This window comes from Ostrinia nubilalis, chromosome 22, assembly GCF_963855985.1.
Source record: "Ostrinia nubilalis chromosome 22, ilOstNubi1.1, whole genome shotgun sequence".
Taxonomy (NCBI): domain Eukaryota; kingdom Metazoa; phylum Arthropoda; class Insecta; order Lepidoptera; family Crambidae; genus Ostrinia; species Ostrinia nubilalis.
In genome coordinates this window covers 11,894,772-11,911,376 of record NC_087109.1, presented here as the reverse complement: position 1 = coordinate 11,911,376, position 16,605 = coordinate 11,894,772, and the positions used below count along the sequence as shown (strand labels likewise).

Sequence of the window (16,605 nt, the reverse complement as noted above, 5' to 3'; positions counted from 1 at the left end):
TTAAATCTTAATAATTTAATTTTACGAGTACAATAACATTAAATAAATAGTATGCATATTTTTTTAAATATAAAATTACGAAAAGGGCATACTCGCTATAATAAAATTGAAAAGTGTGCATCTCATCGCCTTTTTCGAAACGGAAAACTCAAATTTACAAATCTTATTTGAAAACAGACTCAGCTCTATGTTAGGTACATCTATTTATTGTTTATAACAATTAAGTATTTTTGCCCACATTTAGCAACAAGTTATTCAAATGTGACGTCATAATCCCCATTGCACCGGTTTGCCAAAGATCCGTGGCTGTATCAACTACCATCAGGAATGTTACGAGTGAATCAAACTACTGCCATAGACGTCATCACAGCAGCAGCTTGTACTTGAAGTGTCTTGGCCCGTGCGACAGCACGAGTTGCAAGTCGTATCTCTTCGAAGGTGACGATCCAGGGCTCCGCGGCGCTCCACTCGCGCCCTACACTCCGTGACGTCACCGCAGCACAGTGTGACGTCATCACAGCAGCAGCTTGTACTTGAAGTGTCTTGGCACGCGCGACAGCACGAGACGCGCGTCGTAGCTTAACGAGGCGAACGTCCAGGGCTCCGCGGCGCTCCACTCCGTGACGTCACCGCAGCACAGTGTGACGTCATCACAGCAGCAGCTTGTACTTGAAGTGTCTCGGTACTCGCGACAACACCAGACGCGCGTCATAGCTTAACGAGGCGAACGTCCAGGGCTCCGCGGCGCTCCACTCCGTGACGTCACCGCAGCACAGTGTGACGTCATCACAGCAGCAGCTTGTACTTGAAGTGTCTCGGCACGCGCGACAGCACGAGACGCGCGTCATAGCTCAGCGAGGCAAAAGTCCAGGGCTCCGCGGCGCTCCACTCCGTGACGTCATCACAGCAGCAGAGTGACGTCATCGTAGCAGCAGTGTGACGTCATCGTAGCAGCAGTGTGACGTCATCACAGCAGCGTTATGACGTCGTCACAGCAGCAGTGTGACGCCATCGTAGCAGCAGCGTGACATCTTCACAGCAGCAGTCTTACGTCATCACAGCAGCAGGGTGACGTCATCCTAGCACAGTGTGACGTCATCACAGCAGCAGCTTGTACTTGAAGTGTCTCGGCACGCGCGACAGCACGAGACGCGCGTCATAGCTTAACGAGGCGAACGTCCAGGGCTCCGCGGCGCTCCATTCGCAAGCGTATACAGAATCCTCGTGCTGTTCATATGATTGGAGCACGCCGTCTTCCAGCCTACATGGAATAAGAAAAGTAAGTCTATATCAGTGTTTCTTACTTAACCTATGCAGCCTTATCTATGGACCATATAACAATATTAAATATTTCTGCTTTTTTATTAAGGGGTCCTTATTGTGCTCGATTTCTAAGGGGTCCGTGGACAAAAAAGTTTAATAAACAAAGATCGGGATCATAGGAGATAGTGTTCACTGATGAGGCCACAAATTAACTGAGGGGAACACAGGGTTTACTGAGGGGAGAACAGAGTTCACTGAGAAAAGTACAACGTTCACTGAGGGGAGCATAGGGTTTCCTGATAGGATCACAGGTCTTTACTGTGAGGAGCACAGACCTGCCTCATGGGATCATAGTTTACAGAATAGGGCACAGTATTTACTGAAAACAGCAAAGTTAACTGAGATGTCGGCCATTTGGTGTAGTGGTTCGAAACGGACTACTATTCCGGAGGTAGCGGGTTCGATTCCCGCACAGTACAAACATTTGTGTGCATAAACATATTTGTTTGTATTGGACTGGGTGTTTTCTGTGTATAATAAGTATGTATTTACAAAAAAAAAAGTATTTAAGTATGTTTATATCCGTTGTCTAGTACCCATAGTACAAGCTTTGCTTAGTTTGGGACTAGAAGCGTAGTGTAAAATGTCTAAGGATATTTATTTATTTAAGTATATTCTTTCTTTGATAGGGTCACAGGTCTTACTGAGGGGAGCACAGGGTTCACTGAAGAGAGCACAGTGTATACTGATAGGATCACATGGTTTAGGGTTAGGTAAACTTACACGGAAGGCGCTGGATGCAGGCCGCTACCAACCGTGCGATGTGGAAGTCATTGGGGGAGGCCTATGTTCAGCAGTGGACGTCCTGTGGCTGAAATGATGATGATGATGAAACTTACACGGGCCCAGGAGTGTCGTCATCCGGGTCTTTGCAGACGGCAGCAGCGGCTGTGAGTAGCGCGCGAGCATCTGAACTGCCGGTTAGCAGTAACTGCTCGTGGTACGTGTTGTAGCGGACTGTCCACACCCTGTGTATAATAAAAAGAAGGGTTTTAATTAAAAAAAATTTCACACGTTTACACCATCATTACAGTTACGTAAGACCTAATTCGTTCGTTTTAGCCGAAAGATGTTCATTGCTGGACAAAGGCCTCCCCCAAGGATTTCCACAAAGACCGGTCCTGCGACGCTTGCAACCAGGCACCTCCCGCAACCTTCACCAGATCGTCGGTCCACCTAGTGGGAGGCCTGCCCACGCTACGTCTTCCGGCTCGTGGTCGCCACTCAAGAACTTTCCTGCCCAGCGGCCATCAGCTCTACGAGCTACGTGCCCCGCCCACGTAAGACCTAATGCGATAGCATAGCTTATTCTAGGTACTTAATAATACCTTAAAACTAACCATACAGTATCAATTTACATTGTTAATTTACTAGGAGAGGACACCAACACCTCGTGTAAGACAAAGTACTGCAAAATTCGACACAATCGTAACTTATCTAATTCTACGCAATATTTACTTATTTGTTTGACGGACAAAAAATTTAAATTTTGTCATCTCGAGTTCTGTTGAAATAAAAATTTCAACAAAGTTGTGTTATGTTTCCAGCCACTCGGCAAACGAAAGATACGAACGTAGGTTTGGATTTAACAGTGTTTTTTTTACATACTCCTAGTTAAAATAGATTAGTAGCACTCACCAGTGAGAATGATCAGTCCTGCTGAATATGGGTTCCTTTCCGTTCCGGTAGTCCCAGATATTGAGCGCTGCGTCGTCACCCGCCGTTGCTAAGTGGAACTGCCTGTAAAAACCAATGGAGAATTTAGGATAGGCTTGCATCAAGAATAACACCTAATATGCAATAAAAAATTTGAATTTAACAAAAATGTTAAATAAATCAGCTGCTACAGATTATACGCATGTCGTAACTTCACGCGCATATTGTGTCTTGTATTAAAAGCCCACGGAAGGACCACTCCCATCGAAAGGCCACTAACGGCCCACTAAAGACCCTTGGAAAGTCGCTAACGGCCCTGGAAAATGCACTCTAATACTATGTCAATAATGGTGATAGTCGCCTGTTGGGGTTGGCCCACGGTAGGACCACTAACGGGCTACGAAAGGACCACTAAAGGTCCATGGACGGACCACTAAAGGCCCAAGGACCGACCACTAAAGACCCATGGACCGACCACTAAAGGCCCATGGACCGACCACTAAAGGCCCATGGACTGACCACTAAAGGCCCATGGACCGACCACTAAAGGCCGAAGTACCGACCACTAAAGACCCATGGACCGACCACTAAAGGCCCATGGACTGACCACTAAAGGCCCATGGACCGACCACTAAAGGCCCATGGACTGACCACTAAAGGCCCATGGACCGACCACTAAAGGCCGAAGTACCGACCACTAAAGACCCATGGACCGACCACTAAAGGCCCATGGACCGACCACTAAAGGCTCATGGACCGACCACTAAAGGCCCATGGACCGACCACTAAAGGCTCATGGACCGACCACTAAAGGCCCATTGACCGACCACTAAAGGCTCATGGACCGACCACTAAAGGCTCATGGACCGACCACTAAAGACCCATGGAAGGACCACTAAAGACCCACGAAAGGACCACTAAAGACCCAGTAAAGACCGACAAAAAAGAAAGAAAGAAAGAAAATACATTTATTTGGCACACTAGAACAAGAAAAGATATTTTAATTTGAAAACAAAATGCACTCTATAGCAATCTATACAAGGTTGACAACCACCTGTTAGGGTTGAAGTCCAAGTCCCTGGCCAGCTGTCGGTGCGCGTGGTCGATGGCCCAGGCGGGGCGCGCGCCGTCCGCGCGCGTGTCGTAGCACTTCACGTGCATGTCTTGGACTAAAGGTCTATGGGGGGACCACAAAGACCAACGGAAGGACCACTAAAGGCCCACGGAAGGACCACTAAAGATCCATGGACGGACCACAATCGGTCCTCTATAGTCCCATGAAAGGACCATTAAAGGCCCATGGACGGACCACTAAAGACGCATGTAGGGACCACTAACAGCCCACGGAAGAACCACTAAAACCTCATGGGAAACCCCAAAAAAGACCCACGGAAGGACCACCACCGGTCCTTTATAGTCCCATGAAAGGGCCACTAAATGCCCATGGACGGACCACTGAAGACCCACGAAAGGCCCACAAAAGGACCACGAAAGACCCACAAAAAAGATATTTATAATTTGAAAACATAATGCACTCTAAAGCAATAAGTATAAGGTTGACTATTACCTGTTGGGGTTGAAGTCGAGGTCCCTGGCCAGCTGGCGGTGCGCGTGGTCGATAGCCCAGGCGGGCCGCGCGCCGTCCGCGCGCGTGTCGTAACACTTCACGTGCATGTCTTGAAGCACCGCAAACTGGAAAGGTGGAGATAGGCTAGTTTATTATTTAAGAAAACTGAACGACTTCCCATACAGCTACTACACTGGTCATTACAAAAATCGACCCTCCCGCGACAAGCACTTTCAAACGTATGCCTTCCACACTTCCCACTAATATTGGCACCATTTAAAAGCCTAGTTCTAAACTTCATTTCATTAAAGGAAAGGTTTTTACCCCAAAAATGTGTCTGTAGAAGAATCCAGAGTCACTTCTTCAAAAAATAGGTAGTTACGCTTGAGCCAACTTTTATGGCTATAAAACTGTTAAGTAGGGATTAATCGCTATCAATCTGATGAAGAGGACACGTGAGATCATTATTTGGTTTTATAACCATAATAATAAAAAGTAAAAAAACTAAAACCCAACTACGACAAAAAACGACGCTGAAAAAGTATAAAACAAGATTTTCAGAATACTAAACTGAACAAAGTTGCTAATGTAGTTGCATAGTAATTTTCATGTTTGGAAAACCGCAGTCACACGTTGTCAAAGTGCTACGGTAGGTAGGTATACATATGTAACGTGTGACTACGCCTTTCCAAACATGAAAATTACTATGCAACTACATTAGCAACTTTGTTCAGTTTAGTATTCTGAAAATCTTGTTTTATACTTTTTCAGCGTCGTTTTTTGTCGTAGTTGGGTTTTAGTTTTTTTACTTTTTATTATTTGTACTATTTTGGTGATAAAGTGTATTTGTGAAAACAAAAGTTAAATTGATGAACTAATAAGTAGTAAAGAAGCTATGAACGAAAAGATGTGAATTATATGCAATTAGCCCATGAATACAGGTAAAGTCACAAGCAAATGCTAGTAATATATATATATTCAAAATGTACAAGTAAAGCGCTTTCAAATGATACCAAACACGGCATATTTATCTTAACTTTATTTTTTTACTCTGTATGTTTTGTCCGCTAGAGGGCGCCACATTAGATTTTGTGAAACCCCATATAGCCTATAACCAGCGGACAATTAAGACGCTTCTAATGATATATCATTTGTCGAATTCTGATAAGTAGTTTAGAAGTTACGAGGGTACACATGAACATACATACATACATACATACATACATAGCCTGTCAAAATCATAACCCTCCTTTTGCTTTGCCGTAGTCGGGTAAAAATTGGTCTAATTGATCCCAGAGGTGAGCCCAAAGTGAGGTCTTTTTTCAAGTCACGTTTATTGTATATGTTAATCGTTTAAATCATTTATTAAGAAATTAAATGTGTTTTTATTTAAGGATATTTATTGGGCTTTCAAATAACACCAATATTGTTGGGGCACCATGATTGTGTCAGTAGAAACGAGTTTTCCTGTAAAACGTAGGTGGGCCGATTTTTGTGATGACCAGTATATTTCCCACTCTGGGACTGTGGGTGAGACAACTTCGTCTTGAGTCAAACAGGGGAGCAGTCTGGTTTAAGTACCTTCTATGGGAATTATCGTATAGATGACCCACGCTGAACTGTCCCACCAAACTCAATGACAGGGGGGCGCTACCATCGTTTAACTATATGGTTTCCAACATGGCAAAAATCGGAACCAGCGAACCGGTTCGGTATTGACGGTGGCGCCCCGCTGTCAACGTCAAGGATAGGACAGTTCAGTATATTGGAACTATATGAGCAACTAGCGGCTCTTCCCGACTTCGCGATTTTCTCGGCTATTTTCTTCTATAATATGCATGTTTTCTACTTATAAACCTTCCTCTTGCATCACTCTATCCATTATAAAAACCACACCAAAATCTGTTACGTACTTTTAAAGATCTAAGCCTACATAGGGACAGACACAGGAAAGCGACTTTATTTTATACTATGTAGTGATGACCAAGGAGGAGCAGGTGAGAGCAGTTGTACTTCCTTCCTCCAGCCTTGGGCCAGACTACTCCCCATCACCTAAGCCAGACTACCCCCACCACGTAGGCCAGATTTCCCCTTTGGGCCACAATGGTTTGGGTGAAGCTCGCTTCCACCTTCGGCCTGATCATCACTTACCATCAGGTGAGATACAGGCCAAGATATTTCTCGTTGTGGATAAAAAAAATGCCCCTGCCTGCTTGGAAACTGGCTATATCTCCTTTCCCTGAGGCAGACTGCCCCCTGGATATGAACCTACCTGGCTATGTCCCTGGTGTGGGTTCCACTTCCCGGCGTGGTAGTTAGCACGCGCACCGGAGCCCGCCGCCGCCGCGCCGGTTGTGACGTCATGCACAGCCACACGTGTCTCGAAAACCACGCCCACCCGCGTTGCGTAGTACACCCTAACCTCAGTCACCTTAGTTCTAAAGTGTCTTGATGAGGGGGACCCTACCTAGACTGTCCCCCCGAGACAGGCAGCCTCTCTATTCTAGCTAGATTTTCCCTCCTCCCTGGGTCAAACAACCGACTGCTCCCCACCATCTATAGTCTGGTCCGTGAGCACGTAGAATTTTGTCCAATGACCCCAAGCTACCCATCCTTATCGCTCGCGCGTAATTATATTGCTGTCGCGACTGTGCGACGGGCGCCCGCAGTGAGTGTGCGAGCAGATTACACTTTGGGCCACAAAGGCCCTTCTTAGCTATGTCCCTGACATTTCCCCTGGTTATAAACTCACCTGACTATGTCCCTGGTGACCGCCTGGTGGCCGCCGCCCCGCTGTGACGTCACGCGAGCGTAAAAGATGCTGATAACACGTGGCTAAAGTAAGTGGTAGGCCTATGTTCAGTAGTGGACGACTGGACGTCCTATGCTGCCGGGAAGCTTTTAAAAACAAATGTCTTGACCAAGCGGCCGTTTATTTCAGACTCAAACCTTGTGGACAATTGGATCACACAATTTCAGGAATATTTTGTAGGAAAAGCGGGAAAATGGGATCACACACTTTTCACAGGACGGTATGATAAGGACATACAGACAAAGTAAGCTATGGCTGACATGATGATGATGATGAAGGTAAGTGGACTGGTTTATATGTGTCTATCTTACCTGGCTATGTCCCTGGTGTGGGTTCCATTTCCCAGCGTGGTAGTTAGAACGTGCACCGGAGCCTGCCGCCGCCGCCGCCGCGCCGGTTGTGACGTCATGCACGGCCACGCGCGCTTCAAACACCACGCCTACTACCCGTTCGCGCTAAGTTTGCCGGTCCGTGGAATGCGCGTCCCCTCCTCCAACCGCGATTAAACGCAATTATGTGTTATTTTACGTAAATACACATTTTTTAACAAGGTCAAGAGGGCGCGCAATCCGCAATCTTCATCGTGTTGGTTCCCGCTGAAAACCAGCTTCTCGACATGGCGCTTGTTATGTCGCGAATATAGCTGAGCGGACGCCTCTTCAGCATAGCTTGTAGTTTAATGTTTAATGTTATAATGTACTGTATTTTTATTTTATTTTTCTATGCTGAATAAAGTATTCTTATTCTTATTCTTTTATCAATATTAATAAATATTTTTTTAACTATAATGTGTTATACCTAGTTATAGACGCTTCCCTTCGAGTGACGTCATATCGCCAGCGGCAAACTTAAAGCGAACGGATAACACGTGGCTAAAGTAAGTGGACTGGTTTATATGTGTCTATCTCACCTGGCTATGTCCCTGGTGTGGGTTCCACTTCCCAGCGTGGTAGTTAGCACGTGCGCCCGCGCCGGCCGCCGCCGCCGCCGCGCCGGTTGTGACGTCATGCACGGCCACGCGTGCTTCGAAGACTACGCCTACCCGCGTTGGGTCGGTAGGATGCCATTCCGCGCAACGGATCTCTTCCTCCGGTTTCTGGGTGGAAGAGAAGAAGATCGTGTATTTGGTAGTTTATTTCACATTTATAAAAACGTATACCAAAAACGTTCCCAACTCATTATTATTATTATTTATTGACAAAGATCTACCATCAAACACATCTTTACAAAAACAAGTAATGCATGCAATGATGACAAGACCAAAAGATGTGGTGACCTTATAGGTAAATACAGCTCATGCTTGCTGCTAATTTCCAGTGGCCAAACTGTGGGGCACTGGAGCAATTAAAAAATAATCAAATAGAAAAAAAGAAGAATTGTTTATTTGGATCATATAAAATTGTGTGTTTTGTTTAGTAAAATAAGGTTGAACCAAAATGGCAACCATAATTTGATATAGAAATATCAAGTTTAAATAATTATGTAGTTTAGTAAACATTATTTATATATTTATATTGTTATATACTTTTAATAAATGATACATACCTCTGGAGTGATAGTGAGCAATAGTTCCATGTCCTCAGCATTTCTTCCCTGTATTGCACTCAAATCATCCAGATCCTTTGGTATAACCTGGGAAATAACATCATTATTACAAAATTACAATTAAGAAATAGATAAATTGTCATTAATATTGCTTAAGAATTTACTAATGTTTATTTACAGACATTAATCCACTAACAACAGTATGAAGCAAAACTGCAAACAAAAGCAAGCAATAGGTTCCGGAACTAAAGATAATGCTTCAGAATTAATACTCTTTTCAGTAACTTCCAAAGCTGTAAACTGTTCCTTTTATTTAAGTTGCAGTTATTTTCTTACCTCAACAGTAGGTAGCTTGTAGATTGACACACCCATAGTACATTGTGACGTGTTGGGGTCGTACGCGTTATGTGTTGTGAGCAGCGTGGCCACATCGTGTGGAGAGCAGCGGAGATGCCAGATCTCTCCGATGTCATGCTTGAAGACCTGTAACCCAACAAATTCAAATAATTCATTTGTAAAACACAGGTAAGGAGTATGATGTACAAACAAAAGATGTGTTCAAGCCGTGATCAGCCTTGTCGGCATACAAATGTTAAAGCGAAAAATTAAGCAATTTACTCAATTTATTCAGGGCGCTAGTTATAAGAACATGTTGCTATCTCGCACAAGACAGTTTTGCACATTCTAATATCTGTTTTATTCTAGCTTTAGTATAATTGGGACTTGAGTAGTAGAAGTTAACTTGAGAGAAGTAAAAAAGTCAAATTATCGTGGTTTACTGAGAAATAGGTATAGTCTGTAATTGCACAGTTAATACAAGCTACAAAGAGTAGTTTATGAAGATGATTTTCAAAAGCTTGATAGATTCTGAGTCAAAATTTAAAGAAATACCTTCGTATGTAAAGCACCAGTGTCTTCCTCTAATTCCACAACGTGGACCTGGTTGGACTGCGGCTTCAGACTCTGCGTTCCTATCAGGAACCTAATGGCATCGCTCTCGTACTGAGGAGACAGAGCTCTAGTCTGAAAACACGAAAATCTAGTTGATGACGAGTCGTTCCAAGTTTTATTCTAAATAAAGGATATGTGCTGGTATACCTGGTGTTCCAGACCGTAGATAATCGAGTTTCCTTCCTCCATGTCGACTGAAAAAGTCTTAAACAAACGAAAAACCTGCTAATTCAAGAATTTGCATGATTTTCTGCTGGTATTCGTAAACATTAGTTATGTTTCTGTGATTAAAATGTCATAGTGATAGATTTTTTCAGGTTTCTAAGAATTTCACTAAAACACAAGATTTTTCATGAAAAATTGATAAAAATAGCAAACTTTCTTCTTCTTCTTCTTCTTTTATTAATGGCGATGAACTTGTGTATTTTCGCCACAAGGCACACTGTTCCGCCAATATCACGTGCGCAGCTTTTACACAATGTATTTGAGAAATTTAAATTCAAAGGTATGCTAAGCAAAATACCTAAAACAAAGAGACATCACAAATGAGTCGTATAAAACCAAAGGCGGCCATCTGCAGTTTGACTCATTGTCGGCAAAATGAAAAAAACGTTGTATACTAGGGTTGCCAACCGTACTATAATATATAGTATTGTACTATATTTCGGGTCTGCGTACTATATACTGTTGAAAAAATATATAGTACGCAAAAATACTATATTTTCAACACCGACAAATCTAACAAACAAATCCTTCATTTAAAAAAAATAAGAACGCGCCTTTAAAGTAACTTTTAACTGTTAAGATGGCTAAGTCATATAACCTATTGCGCACGTACCATTTCCTTTGATGAGGTCCGTGAACATACCCGATAGGCGATAGCGTGTATCCGAACGCTTGCGTAACGAACTTCATCATTTCAGCCATAGGACGTCCACTGCTGAACATAGGCCTCCCCCAATGCTTTCCATGTTGATCGATTGGTAGCGGCCTGCGTCCAGCGCTTCCCTGCTACTTTTACAATGTCGTCGGTCCTTGTAGGTGGACGTCCCACACTGCGTTTTCCGGTACGCGGCCTCCATTCCAGAACCTTTCCGCCCCATCGCACGTAACGAACTGGTCAATGTCAAATTGACAACGTAAATTTTAACGTCGTCAAACGGTATTTTGGTCTGCTTTATTTATCGGCAGAATCGTTTTCAACTAGATGTTGTTATTTCTTTTGAAAAGTTGAAATCTTATATAATTAGGTATGGAAAGTGGTAGTGATAACGAAAGTGCGTCAAATTATTCTATTGCGCCGCTAACGCCGATTAAAAATCAAAAATACCAAAAAGACTCCAAATAAAATAAACCGGAGTAGGAAAGAGAGTATGACTGGATTACTGAAGATCCCCAAAATATACAGTGTGAGTCACGATAAAGTGCACATATGAAAATATGTGAAACTAGATCTATTTTTTTTTTCGAGAAAAAAGAGGTCAAAAAATTTTTGAGATATTTTTTGATTTTTTTTTCTTCCAATTAGTTACTTCTCGTAAAGAAAACGTAATAACTTTTAAACTAAGAGGTATATCCTGATAAAATAAAAACAATAATAATGCTAAATAACAGGCGATACAAATAAAATACATAAAATACCCAGAAAATGCCAACAAATAATAAAAAATTATACTTTTAAAAAAAAAATCTGCTTTTAAATTCGTGTTTTTTTGGTTATTTGATCAATTTCTCCAAAAAATGCCCCTATAACAGGTGGTTTTTATTGCTTTGTATTATTCTCTATCGTATTACTTTTGTAAAACTAAAAATTTCTCTATCCTTATCACAACATATTATGTCAATTTTAAAATCGGCGCTAGAACAACGTAAAAAAGATATTTTTTTTGGTTACAAAACAAAAAAAATGTTGCAATAATTAGAAGCAAAATCCCCACCACATGAAGTTATGGAATTCAAAAGATTTTTTTGCTATTTCTTGATAAATGTTTAGACTATCTTAATAAATGGTTTGATTTCAGTGAAAGCAATTGGTTATTTAAAATCCAAAAATTAAATTTAAAAAAGGAGGTTTCATTTAATGACTGTGAGACAATATTAGAAGTTCTAAATTTACAAGAAAAATTGAGTATCAAAATGGACGACCTATACTCTGAAAAAACGATATTGAATGAAATCTTTGCTAAATTAAAAGACTACAGTCTAAGACTTTACTGACAAAAGTACAGGCCAAAAATGGCAGCATATTTTAAAAAATACTGAAAATGACTTACCAAATTTATTTGAAGTAATTTCATTCCTGCTCTCTATTCCCGCCACTTCGGCATTTACAGAAAGGATATTTTCGGTTATGAATTCGAAGTGGCGAGAAGAAAGAAACAGAAGTAGTGTATCATTAATAAAAAATGAGCTTTTGATTTATATTAATTTAAAAATTGAATGTGACAAAGCATACACTTTTATTTTAAACAAAAAACTGTTACACAGCGCAAGAACTGCAAAAAAATATAGTTTTTATAAAAATAAATAATTAAAAAATGTATATTTGTCTATTTTTTTGTTTTTCCCATAAAATACTATATTTTTTTTAAATGTACTATATTTTTTACACCTTATTTTGGAAAATACTATATTTCGCTGATGAAATGTTGGCAACCCTATTGTATACGCTAGATTTACTTTTTACAACAACAAGAACATTTTTAAAATATTGCATTTTCTACGAATATTCAATGACACAACGTAAATCACATAGAATATTATAATTATAGACAAAAATCGTAATTATTTAATTCAGATTGCCGCCTTTGTCATTGAAAAATGAAGATTGCCGTATTTGGTACTGAACTAAGAGCAGAATGCCGTTTTTGTTACGAAGTTTTAAATAGGCAGCCATTTTGAAAATAAATAATATGCAGGGTTGTCAATCAAACAAAGCAAGAAAAATATTACTCATTGTTTATTTAATAAAATAAAAATGTTTGGTCACATAAATGAGCCTCAAATTAGACTTTCTTAGAAACAGTAATAAATTACTTTTCTCATTACAAATTTACTTATGACCAGACGATTGTAACTGTGGTCTGTGAGTCGTATTTTCAAATACGCAGTTCGCTAGTATCAGCCAATAACTCTTCACAGTAATTAGTTTCAGTAGATGGAGCTGAATACCTGTGGAGATTTTTATGAGTTCAAAAATAGCATGTAATTCATCAAAATAAAGCAAATAAATTATAGTTTCATAAAAATAAATAATACACTGTTAAAGATATTATATCGGACTTGTCAATTTAAACCAAACGAGCCAATCGCCTGTTATTTAGCTTTATTACTGTTTTTATTTTATCAGGATATACCGCTTAGTTTAAAAGTTATTACGTTTTCTTTACAATAAGTAATTTGAAGAAAAAAAATTCTATAAAAAATTAAAAAAAAATCTCAAAAAATTTTTGACCTCTTTTTTGTCGATAAAAATAGGTCTAGTTTCATCTATTTTCATATGTACACTTTAACGTGACTCACACTGTATAAGAGTCTTAAAAAGCCCAGTTGTACCAACACTAGCCCCCTAACGCGAATTTAAAATGGACAACCCTAGATTGAAACTAACCTAATTTTTTTGGCCACATTCTTCTTCCAGTTTTCTGTGTTTCTTCGCCGCTTTCTTGTGTATCTATTAGTCTCTGGTATTGGGTGACTCTCCATCTTCACTTTTATTATAAATTTAACTAAATGCAATGATTTAGACACCTATAATTCACTTTAAAAGGCACTGCAAATTAACGAACTTTCCGTAGATGCGCCATACTATGACGTGTAAATTGAGGGCTTCCTATTGGTTGAGAATACAATATTGCCATCTTTGTTTCTAAGTATCAGAAGATTGCCGGATTTGGTACTAAGGGCCATTTTAAACAGTTGTAACCATGGGAGATAGCCGTTTATGATTCCGAGAGAGTAGTTTATATAAATTTAATCAAGATTTCCAGTGTTGCCACTACCATAACTCAATTTTGACCAAAACGTCAGATTGCCACCTTTGGTTTTATACGACTCAAATAAGACAACACAATACATAAAAATAACACATACGAGTGAACACAAATGGGGAGGTTTAGTTTGGAAAAAGTTTACTGCCAACTCTTGCTTGTTACAAAAGGTTACAAATTAATTTTATTAATGTTAATGAATTTAACTAGAGATTTCAAAGTATGGGGATTAGTAAAGTTAAGGACACATTTAAGGTTAGTTGGAAAAGGGATTTTTTTGGGAAGGAATTCATACAACGAATGGTCAATTTTGGGGCAGTTGAAAAAGATGTGATTAGCTGTTCCTTCATCCAAGCCGCATTCGCATATGGAGCTATCCTTGATCCTAATTTTTGCGAGGTGTACAGGGGTACACGCGTGACCTATACGCAGGCGACAGATAATGGACACTGTTCTTTTTGGTAAGTGGCGGTGCTTGAAAAACCAGGGTCTTGAGGGGATATCCTGTTGGATATCAGCATAATATCTGCCTACATATCTCTTGGAGTTAACCCAGTGAGTATTCCACGACTTGAACAGGTGTTTACGTGGGAGCGAAGAGACATCATGAGCAAATAATCTGTAGTGATCCAGTGAACCTGTGGATATAGCGTTTTTAGCACATGAATCTACAGTTTCATTGCCAGGGATACCTCGGTGACTTGGGATCCAGGCTAAAGTGACATTTAAACCGAGCTGTTTACACTCAAAAAGGGCTTCTCTAATTTTGAAAACGATGGGGAATTTAGTTTTTGATTTAAATGGATTGGCTAAAATAGATTGGAGGCAGCTCAGAGAATCAGTAAAGATCAAGGTGTTATTAAGACGGTGTGAGATAGAGTAACGAATAGCTTCTAGTATAGCGACTGATTCTCCTGTGAAGACTGATGTAACTGGAGGACACTTAAAGCTTAGTGCTATTCTGTATGCAGGTATCCAGACTGCTGCGCCAGTGCATCCACCTTCATCCAGCTTGGAGGCATCAGTGTAAATTTTTAACCAACCTTGCCAGTGCTCAGAGACAATATTAATGAATTCCTGACCAGCTGAGCACGAGTCCTTAGATATGCCAAAGTTGAGGATTATTGAGGGATTGAAAAGAAGGGAATCATAGCTATTGCTGAAAAGAGGATTCAATGGAATTTTCTCAATTGGAGTAGGGAGGCGGGTAAATTTCCTGTAACTCAACAAAACACAAGGTGAACTCTGAGAGGAGTCAGAGCTACTTAGTGAAGAGAGGAGAGCCAGTTTTTCATGCAGAGGGTGATTGGAATTTTGAGAAGTTTTTACGTAAAACCGGTCGCTTAGGTATTGTCTACGCAAATATAGGGGAGGTTCCGCACATTCAATTTGCAGAGCATTAATAGGCGAAGATTTCATAGCTCCCAGTATAATGCGTAGACACTTCGACTGAGTTTTATTAAGTTTTTCGCAGTGGCGTAGCTTGGGGGGGGGCAGGGGGGGCCATGGCCCCGGGCGGCATATGAAAGGGGGCGGCGGATAAGAAAAAAAACATTGCATGAACAAGAAAAAAAAAGGTCGACTATGTCTATGTTGAGACTAACAAATCTAGCTATACTGGCGATTGAAAATGAGATACAATTTGATATCGACGATTGTGTAAAAGATTTTGCTTTGAAAAAAGCACGAAGAGTACATTTTGAATCTATTTTTTTAAGTAATAGTAACAAAAATATTTAAGGAGCTTACTTACCCCTCTAAAACTTGCGCCACAGATAATCTTTCGTGATTTCTCTTGTTACAAACCGAAATAAAAAAGTGGTTTGTAAATAGTTAAAGCCATATCTAAGCTACTTTTAAAACCGTGTATTTATTACATTCTGCAAGTTCGAAATTCAAAATTAGCTAAAATGGTAACTTTTAGCAGTAATTAAATCTGTAACTTGCTGCAAATATCTAATGAATTCAAACAAATTATTTTAAAAAATAGCTTCGATACATATTATACATTTTTCAAACCACTTTTTTAATTTCGGTCTATTACAAAAGTAATCAAAAAAAATATGGTGGCGCTGGATAGCTAGGGTACAACCCTTAATAGGATTACTAATGTTTGGCCAAAAAAGGTTTCCCAAATTATCACATCGCAAACAACGTTTCGCAAATTTTCATTTGGCAAAACAACTTATTGCAAACTTTTAATTCGCAAATGTCGTTTTTGGCATATTATTGTTTAGCAAATTATTGTTCGGCAAAGTATGTTTTGCCAAATGTTTCATTTGGCAAAAATATTTCACGATAAACTATTTACAAACTAATTTGATTGGTGCATAGAATGGAATACAAATTAGCTTGTGGTTATTATTTTGTTTAGTGGGTAGTTAACATACAATTTGTTCTAAATTAATTTTCATATTTCATTCTTTTTATCGAAATTTCCAAATGATTCATTAACAATAGAGGTGATTCTAGCGCTCGGCGGCCGCTGCCGCGGCACGCTTCGCTCGCCTTCGCGCGTTAAGGGTCACTGTTCTAACCTAACCTAACCTACTATTTTCTGCAATACCTACTTTCTGCAATCTCTTTGTTTTACATAAAATTCACGTGAAAACCATGATCATCTGCCTTATGCTTTGATTTCTGGGTAACGGTGGATAAGTATGTGAAGTGTCAATTTGACCAAACAAATTATTTAGGATATAATATTTGGCAAAATAAAACATTTGCTATATAAACATTTGCCAAGTAAAATTTTGCCAAAT

General features: G+C 40.1%; 1 protein-coding gene across 1 annotated transcript; it reads right to left on the bottom strand.

Moving 5' to 3' along the window:
* Position 1: 1 nt before the first annotated feature.
* Positions 2-10,157, bottom strand: LOC135082602 (EARP-interacting protein homolog). Its single transcript, XM_063977382.1, has 9 exons — positions 10,002-10,157; positions 9,795-9,926; positions 9,240-9,386; positions 8,904-8,990; positions 8,269-8,454; positions 4,547-4,671; positions 2,962-3,063; positions 2,163-2,291; positions 2-1,261 (listed from the first exon to the last, which is right to left on the bottom strand). Exons 1-9 carry the CDS (start codon positions 10,041-10,043, stop codon positions 1,099-1,101), a joined length of 1,113 nt encoding a protein of 370 aa, XP_063833452.1. The 5' UTR covers positions 10,044-10,157; the 3' UTR covers positions 2-1,098.
* Between the last annotated feature and the right edge of the window lie 6,448 nt (positions 10,158-16,605).

Coding starts and splice junctions, on each gene's coding strand:
- LOC135082602 (XM_063977382.1), bottom strand. CDS start 10,043: ATGGAGGAAGGAAACTCGATTATCTACGGTCTGGAACACCAG. Junction 8,991..9,239: donor ACAAGCTACCTACTGTTGAG/GTAAGAAAATAA, acceptor GTTATTTCCCAG/GTTATACCAAAGGATCTGGA. Junction 4,672..8,268: donor CACACCAGGGACATAGCCAG/GTGAGATAGACA, acceptor CCACCTTTCCAG/TTTGCGGTGCTTCAAGACAT.